Source organism: Misgurnus anguillicaudatus, chromosome 9, assembly GCF_027580225.2.
Source record: "Misgurnus anguillicaudatus chromosome 9, ASM2758022v2, whole genome shotgun sequence".
Classification (NCBI taxonomy): domain Eukaryota; kingdom Metazoa; phylum Chordata; class Actinopteri; order Cypriniformes; family Cobitidae; genus Misgurnus; species Misgurnus anguillicaudatus.
The window spans coordinates 3609218-3618413 of NC_073345.2; the positions used below are offsets into that span (position 1 = coordinate 3609218).

The 9196-nt window shown below is 35.7% G+C and overlaps 1 protein-coding gene across 1 annotated transcript; it reads right to left on the bottom strand.

Moving 5' to 3' along the window:
* Positions 1-8163, bottom strand: vdac1 (voltage-dependent anion channel 1). Its single transcript, XM_073871036.1, has 9 exons — positions 8015-8163; positions 7069-7138; positions 4635-4684; positions 4348-4500; positions 3983-4035; positions 3183-3415; positions 2624-2769; positions 1712-1769; positions 1-855 (listed from the first exon to the last, which is right to left on the bottom strand). Exons 2-9 carry the CDS (start codon positions 7133-7135, stop codon positions 764-766), a joined length of 852 nt encoding a protein of 283 aa, XP_073727137.1. The 5' UTR covers positions 7136-7138; positions 8015-8163; the 3' UTR covers positions 1-763.
* Positions 8164-9196: the final 1033 nt, after the last annotated feature.

Genomic DNA, 9196 nt, shown 5'->3' on the forward strand with positions numbered 1-9196 from the left:
TTTTGAGGTTTTAGGTTTTTATTTAACTTAAACTATATATACTGCTATATTCTCAGTATATATACAATATTCTAAACCTACACTTGAAAATGGAAGACTACATCCGCCTATTAAAATCCTTGATGTTTTATCCCCTGGGACATTTGAAGATTTTATCAAATCTCCTTTTGTTCAGGGACAGATGAAATAGTTCTGCCATCAGAGGTACAGGCAGTATGCAGTGGTTAAACAATATTACATGTAACAAATAGACAAGATTCACATGTGGTTTAAGACACATACAGACAAAAACACTAAACACAGCTATGAACTGCTCTATCTACAGCTAAATTCATGAACGGCTCCTATAGCAGAGTGAATTCTGTTATGTCCTGGTCCCATCCTTCAACATCTGCTGGTCTTTATAGAAACTTTGGATCAGGAATGTTGCGACCTAATATTAAGAATTTTCTTGGATGAAAGCATCACAATTACCAGCTGTTCCCAAGCCAAAATAAATAAACCTTTGTAAAATCTTCTTTGTGTCATAATAAATAATATTAAGTGTAGTGTAGTGTTTTGAAAACACATCAGGTCATAGATACTCTTCAGGGTTATTTGTAAATGTACAATTGTTTCCCTCTCTAAAACAGTGAGCCACCACTAATGCATTATTTGACCGAGTATAATACGCGTTTCCTTAGCAAGGGCATCTAAGAGAAACAAGGTTTGTGAGGATAGGTATTGAAAAAATAAATTCAGGATGATTGCAATCCTCAGTATTTTATGCCTCAAACTCCAGACCCAAACCCAGTTTGTGGCCACCAGCGTTAATGTTCTTCCCATCCAGAAGAGCAGAGAGGGTCAATTTAACACCTGAACCAAGAGACAGGAAGAGTAAAACACAGAACAAGTACAGTTAAAACATCCAAAACATTCAGTGAAAATACAGGAGAAATGTAAAGCACACCTTTCTGTAACACATTGATGTAACATCATGGAGTGGAGTTTATTGCTTATAAATAAGTTTAAAAACTCAATATGGGTGATTCTCATGAAATTAGACGTATGAGGTGTCATGAAACATTTTGATAAAAAATGTAAATGCAAAGTAAGAGTATCCAAATAAGAAGCATACAGTTACATCTCTTCATGTAATATTTTGCACATGATTTTAAATGACATCATACAAACAAATTTAGTTGTTTTTTCCACATTTAAGTGGAAAACTTATTACCGCAATGTGTCCATGACTGAATTTGGGTTCTTTGACATGGAAATATTTATTAATTAAAAAATCTACAAAATAAAAAGCTTCAGTGCATGTTATACTATAAACATTTACAGTAAAGAAACATGTGGTATTTGGTGATCATTGGTAAATGTAGAGACAATAATAAGGAATATAAATGAGTCTAAGACCAATTTTCTCATCCTCCACAACAATTTTCAATCATTGTTTAAAAGCCCTAAATGAACTAACATTTTCAAAAAAAAAATTGTTGTAAGTGACATAATTGACTTTGTTGTAATATGTTGTAATGTTGCGGTAATGATAATTTTTGATAATGATAATCTACAAAAAATAAATAATTCTATATTAAATATGTTTTAAATCCTGGTTATAGTAAGTTCAGACCTTAATCTTATATGTGCAGCAAATCTGATGCTCGACACCTTCTAAGTCTGGATTTCGTGAGAATCACCCATATTTATATTTATAAATACTTACCAGGCTTTAAAGTTTGAGTATATCCCAGACCAACAAGACTAGAGTTGTTTACTTTAGCCTGTAAGACAGACAGTACATAGACTAAAAGATCACAGGTGACAAAAATAACAATACTATAAAATAAAAATGACTGTGTTTATTTTTTAATGCATAATCCTGTTAAATGTAATGTAGATGTCACAAATACCTCTCACTAACAGTTTTCTATAATGGTGAAACTTTAAAGGGGACATTTCACAAGATATCAAATAAATCTTTGGTGTCCCCAGAGTATCTATGTGAAGTTTTAGATCAAAATATCATATAGATAATTTATTATAAAATGTTAAAATTGCCACTTTCTAGGTGTGAGCAAAATGTGCCATTTTGGGTGTCCCTTTAAATGCAAATGAGCTGATCTCTGCACTAAATGGCAGTGCTGTGGTTGAATAGTGCAGACTAAGGGGCGGTATTATTATAATAAGATCCCTTTTTGACATCACAGGGAAAGCCAAATTTCAATGACCTATTTTTTCACTAAGTTACTAGGTTGATCTTTTTTACATTTTCTAGGTTAATAGAAGCACTGGGGACCCAATTATAGCACTTAAACATGGAAAAAGTCAGATTTTCATGATATGTCCCCTTTAACCCACCCTGTTGCTGAGAAATGACTATATACTTTAAAATATATTACAGGAGAAAATGTATGTTAATTTCCACAGCAAATCAAAGCAACAGAGCGTGTCCGAATATAAAACATTAATTTAAACAATGTCACCATATTCAGAGAAATATGTAGACTTATGTTGTGTGAGAATGTGTTTCAGAGAATGTCTCAGACATTATTAAAAAATATTTTTTATATACCACTACAAAGATGTAAAATGCTGTGCAAGACAACTGAATGTCAAGAACAGCCACAACACGTACCGAAAAGGCGGCGTCGGCATCAATCTGATATTTGGCAGCGATGCCAAAGCGGGTGTTGCTGTTGCCGGCGGTCCAGGCCAAGTTGACAGCTGTCTCCAGGTTATCATTCACCTTTTGGTAGATAGAACCACCAAATTCTGTTCCATCATTCCTGTGAATTGAAAAGACTTCATATTATTGATGAGATAAATATTTAGTGTCTTAATCTTTTTCCAATGACTGGAAACTTTAAATGGCAATACAAACTCCTAAATATATTTCACATACTTTACTATTGACATCACTGATTGTCAAAATGTTTTACTAGTAATCTTATCAACTAGTTGTTTACTAAACTACCTCTTTAAAAGCTTTAATGACATTTGACCTCACACTGTTAGTGACCATCTGACAGGCAGGGTGTTAAAGTGCACTGCCTCCTGACACAAAGCCCTTAACAAATCCAATCCAGTCCAGGTAATAAACATGTATTAAAATAACCCACCCTCCCTTCAAGCCTTAAAACTGGCAAAACACAACACATGCAGAGATAAGACACTTAAGTGATGTTTGTTTAGTACATTCACGTTTGTGTGGAGCTGAAATTCATCCGTCTTGTAACCAACGGCAAAGTTGCTCTGAGTGACGCGGTTTCTCCCAGCTTCAAACGTCGTCTGGTATCCGGCGAGCCAACCTTCAAAGCCCACCACCACGGCTCCGTGCACCGCCGTACCGTTGATGTCATAGTCTACGTCACAGCCCAGGTTAATGTGCTCGCGCTGGAAGCTGCTCTTGATCTTTCCACTCTTTTTGCTAAGAAAAGCCATAGGGAAAAACTTTCTCTCATCACTTGTCTAGATCAGTGGTTCTCAAACTGGGGGCCCTCGAGATTGTGCCAGGGGGGCCCCAGTTTTATGACATTTTTAAAAATACATTAATTTATCATAAATTCTGTGTAATTAAACCTCAGATAAATAAAGCTAACCAACAGCAATACATTGTATCATTTAATAAGTTTTGTTTGATCAAAATTTTATGTTTTACAATGTTTTATGTCATACATATAAGCTTGATGAAATATTCTTGTTTGTCCTGATTAAAAGACTAGTTCAGGCTAGTTCATGATGATAAGGACTTGTTTGGTGCTTGTTGATCAGCATAGCAGTGCTGTTCACCAGCAAAAACCGGTTAGGCATGAACTAGAGACACCAACAGGGCTGTATTTTCAAAACAATACTCAGAGGTGACTCTGCTCTTTATATATGAGATCAAACAGTAATGAGGAAGCATTAAAACTCTGTGTTACAATATCTTGGTTAATGTAGTTAAAACGCATTAAGACTTGTTTTGAAGTAGGCTTAATCCAGAGGTTAGACGTACCCAGTGTTTGGAGAGAACGAGGAATCAAATGTCAGCTTCAGCCCCTTGGCAAGCTGAGGGAAAAATTCACAATCTTGGTTAAATGACAAAAATGTAATAAATATATAAAGTGCTGTTAATGTTAAGTGTTGGGCTGGCTTACACAGCCATCTTATTCTTGACCAATGTTTAAACAGTCATTTATAACTAATCTTAACATGCCACTCGATTTAAGCCATCATTTGCATCGGCAGCAGAAACAGCGCAGACATGTTTAATATTTGGCCATTGATTTAAACAGACATTGATTTAAAGTAGCGCACAGCACTAATAGATTAGTGTTTGAGCGGACATCGGTTTGTGTTGATGTTTTTAGATCGACTTACCTGGTCCTCGAAGGTTATCTCTGTACCCAGAGTGTTATCAGTGTTCCACTTCTCAATGAACGTCAGGCCGTGTTCTGCCCACTTGTACTTGGTCTCCAGCGCTCCCGCCACCTTACTGGTCTCTGTATTCGCTGAACCAGAGCTTTTAAATTCCTACAATAACATCACAGAGCACAACCATCAACATTAATAATGCAACATTTGACAAACAGATGTTATTAATGTTCAGTCTGAATAAATCATGTGTAATATTATATACACTATGAATATTTGTGGACGCCACTTACCAATCCATTTTCTGACTTTGTTTTTAAGTCCAACTTGATAAGACCAAATCCTGAACATCACCAAAAAGAAAAATGAATTACTGACACACAAAACAACATATGTGAGATGATCAATGTGTGATATGACTGTGGGCTTACAGTTTGTCATAATAAAACTGATCAGTGCTGATAAATGATAGAAGTCAGTCAGTTTAATCTGAATCTCATCCAAATTGATTTAAGAGCTGTTGGGTTTATGCTGAGGCTACACAACAATGATGTAGTGAAAAACAAAAAAGCGCTTATGCCCTCAAATTTTACATAAACGCGATAATGCTGTCAAAAAGATTCATGTTTACACAGATCCACGAAGACAACAACATCTGCTGTATTACTTATGCCAGGCCTTGTAAAGAAACACTACACATCTGTGCATTTGCACGTTCTTTTACAAAGCCATAAATACAAACCATCAAGTTGACTAAAGCATCAAGTTTTGATTAGACGGACAATGAGGCAGGTTTATTCATAAAAGTGACACACGTTAATAAAGTTAAATATCTCGGGGAGCACAAACACAGACCTGTAGACCGACGTTGTTTTAGTTAAACTCATGCATGCCTATAGACTGAATTAACACATGCGCATGATGTCAATGTTATCACAGATTCATGTTTACACTGAGACGGTTAGATGTCGTTTTTAAAAACTTGCACTTTGAAACCAGTCTTCAAAAGTTTGTGTTTTCAAGACTTCAAAACGCCACCATTGTGTAAATGAACAGCAAGACTGTCATAAAAACTTTTCCGTTTGTGTTTGAAATCACTGTGTAAACGTGACCCCTACAGGACAAAGAAATCAAGGATCTGCTTTCATCAAATCGCAAACATGAAATAAAAAAATCGGCCCTGTCCACACGTACACAGGTATTTTCAAAAGTGTAGCTTTTTTAATGCAGTTTGGCTGGTTGTCCACACACAAATGCAGGATCAGGTAACTTTTATAGAAACTCCTGCCAGGGTGAAGATTTTTAGAAACTCCAGTTACAGCGTTGTTGTATAGCCAGTGAGTTTTTGGTCTGTGACTTGCTGAGGGGAAACTCTGCAATGGCTTCAGATTGGCCAACATGGCTTTACTGTTAGGGAGATCTCACCATTTGTTGGTTTGGCATGCTATTTGACAGGGCTTCATACATGGTTTTTGCATGTTCGTGTGGACGCAGAGATTTTTTTAACGAAATATGAAACAACTCAGTTAGGGCTGTAACAATTATTAAATAATCATCTCATCGCAATAGTTTGAAATCATTGCGATGATTTCAGATCACCGCAATGATTGCACATCTCTTTAAAAACACAAGGGGGAGCTGCAGCGCCTGTATAAACAAGACAGTATCAGATGGCGCTCCTTAACTGACAGCCATAGCCATTCAATACAGTGGAAAAACACCATTTAAAGAAATGCTGCAAAACTTTGATAAGCAGTTTGTAATTTCTTATGCATTTCTTATGAAGAATTTTCAGATTTTTTGTAAATATATATTCATTAAATAATTACTTTTTTAAATGTGTGTTTATGTGTATTAATATTTACTGCCAGGCAAAATTTCATAATCGTAACAGCCCTAAACTCAGTTTATAAAAATACCCGTGTTGACTGGGCCTAGTCGATGCTGTCTGGTGTGGAAGAAAGAATATCAGTAGTTTTAAAAGTTTTGTCTGCCCTACTTTGCCGGTTACTTCTGCTGATAGTAAACACCTATTAAAGGGGACATTTCACAAGAATTTTTTTAAAATGTCAAATAAATCTTTGGTCCCCCAGAGTACGTATTTGTGAAGTTTTAACTCAAAATATCATATAGATAATTTATTTTAATATGTTAAAATTGCCACTTTGTAGGTGTGAGCAAAAATGTGCCGTTTTGCGTGTGTCCTTTAAAATGCAAATGAGCTGAAATCTGTACTAATGGCAGTGCTGTGGTTGGATAGTGCAGATTAAGTGGTGGTACTATTATAATAAGATCCCCTTCTGACATCACACGCAGTCAAATTTCAATTTTTTTTCACATGCTTGCAGAGAACAGTTGACCAAAACTAAGTTTCTGGGTTGATCTTTATAACATTTTCTAGGTTGATAGAAGCACTGGGGACCCAATTATAGAACTTAAACATGAAAAAAGTCAGATTTTCAGGATATGTCTTCTTTAACAGCCAAACGTAGCCATGTATTCTCAAAAAATATTCATTTTCAGCCGTATATGCTTGACTTTCTCCCTTCTGCTGCCATCACTGCTTTAAAACAGTTTTATTCTCGTCTTGTGTTTATATCACTTTATTTTATTACCAGATGAAACTCACATAATAGCATACAAATATTTACATTTGTTATTGAATTTAATTTAGACATTGTTTAAGGAAAACCTTAAGGGAAAATAACATGTTTGGTTAAATCATACCATATCCTTTGGTGAAAATGTCCCTGGCGGATTTGCCCAGATCTACATATGTCGGAGGAATGGCCATTATCTGCGGGGGAGAGAGAGAGAGAGAATTAAGATCACAGATAGTTTCAGGTGATGGTGATGTGTGACAGAAGAGACAGCAGAGGTCAGGTGGAGGACACGAGGTGTGGCTCACACATGAATGGGTTAATTTCACTCCAATCTTATTCATAAACAGTACATCAAAATTAACATTATTTTATAAATATTACTATATAAACCTTCCTCAACATTTACTTGCAATGAAGTCTATTCTAAAGTTGATTTCTCTCAATAAACAGTAGAGAGGATACAACACATGAAGATCTGACGTCAGCAATCTTCACTTTTATAACGTCACAGCTAAATGATGTACAAGACATATCATATAAGCATTTATAACTGAACAAAGACAATCATTTTCCAGTGAATTGTGCATGTGTAGGCCTTGATCAGACCAGAGTAAGGTCTCATCATCATCATCATCATCATCATCATCATCATCGCTCTCCTTCATCATCAGTCACACACACTGTCCTTGAATCAGTGAAGCGCTTATCTATATTGTAGCCTATTATTTGAGGCCGTTATCTTCTGCTTGTGCACGGGACAATGATACGTGCACTCGTACACGAGCACGCCATCAATACATTATATGCGCATATATGTCGACAGTGTCACGATCTCGATGTACAAACAGCGATTGTAGTCCTCAAGACGTTAGCGTTCAATCCATTCAACAGCAGCTTTAATATTTTTAGGGCCTGATCGCGACGTGCGCGCACATACACCTCAATAATATCACTACACACACTTGCATGACCTCAAATCAACTACACACACTTACATGACCTCATCAGAGAGCACGGGAGTCAAATGGTTTATCTGTACTGTGTGATAAAAGCAGAAAATCTTAACGTACCTCTGTCAGGAGGGAGTGCGGACAGCGCCCGGTCACAGCTCAGCCGAAAAGAAGAGACGAGTAGCACACCGACCGACGGACACACGGGTACGCCAACAGCGCAACAAATACCGTAAATGCGAACAGCGTACGTAAAAAGCGTAAACACCGCGCATGCACCGTAATCTTGAACATCATCACAGCAGATTCCACAGATTAACCCGTAAACATTTTTACATGTGTTTTCATCCATAGCTTTTATGCATTAAATTCAAGATAAACATATGAGTTTATTTCATGCCCACTTTGAGCGTGGTGTGAGCGTGAAGGGTATTATGGCTACACAGACCGACAGAATTAAATCAACTTATTAATAAACAAAAATAAACAAAAAATGTACTCATTGTTTATTCTGTGCTTGTTATTATATTGATAATTATTTAGAAATTAAAACAGAAACGAGTAATCCAGCATCATGCAGTACAGCATGTTAACCAGATGATGGCAGTGTCTTCAATATAACATTACAACACTGCTGCTGCTTCCCTTTCACATCAATATGATTTGTTCACAGGGAAATTATATCCTCGTAAAAGGTACAGATTTGTGTAAAGTGTGCTATTTTAATTTTCCAGTAACAAAACATTTGGTCATTGAGGTTTAAATAGTGTAGTATTTTTTCTGTTTTGTCACATCTAAAGGTATTTTATAGAAATCTAAATGAAAGCAATAGGCTACTAATGATGTTTTTGCTAATGCTTTAGGTTTGAACCGTTTTGTAAGCATTAAATAGTTCAGAAATAATACATTGATTTATCTTGTTTAATCAAATCCTAAATGTAGTAATTATTATTTTTGTTTGAGTAGTAAAAATATAAAAGCTACAATCACTGATGTTAATAGTTTAGTCGTTTTATATTATACTAAATGAAAGCTCCAAAGTTTGCCACTAAACCGATAATACCTTTTAACATAACCTACTGTTTACTCTTGTAATATTTAAATGTTTAATGCAAGCTTTGCACTTTATTTGAGAAAGATAAACATTTGAAACATTTACATTTAAAGACGAAGTCAAGGTATTTATGCAATAGTTTGGTGTTTTGTAAGAAACAGATCTGATGTAAATAACCCTAGAAACAAATTTTGACAAGTTTTCGTGTCAAAAGAAGACATAGACAGACAGACAGATAGACAGATAGT

Excerpts from the sequence above, each read along its gene's own strand:
- vdac1 (XM_073871036.1), bottom strand. The coding sequence starts at position 7,135 with ATGGCCATTCCTCCGACATATGTAGATCTGGGCAAATCCGCCAGGGAC. Across the intron at positions 4,036-4,347 it reads AGATAACCTTCGAGGACCAG|CTTGCCAAGGGGCTGAAGCT; the intron begins GTAAGTCGATCT and ends TTTTTCCCTCAG. Across the intron at positions 3,416-3,982 it reads TCGTTCTCTCCAAACACTGG|CAAAAAGAGTGGAAAGATCA; the intron begins GTACGTCTAACC and ends GGCTTTTCTTAG.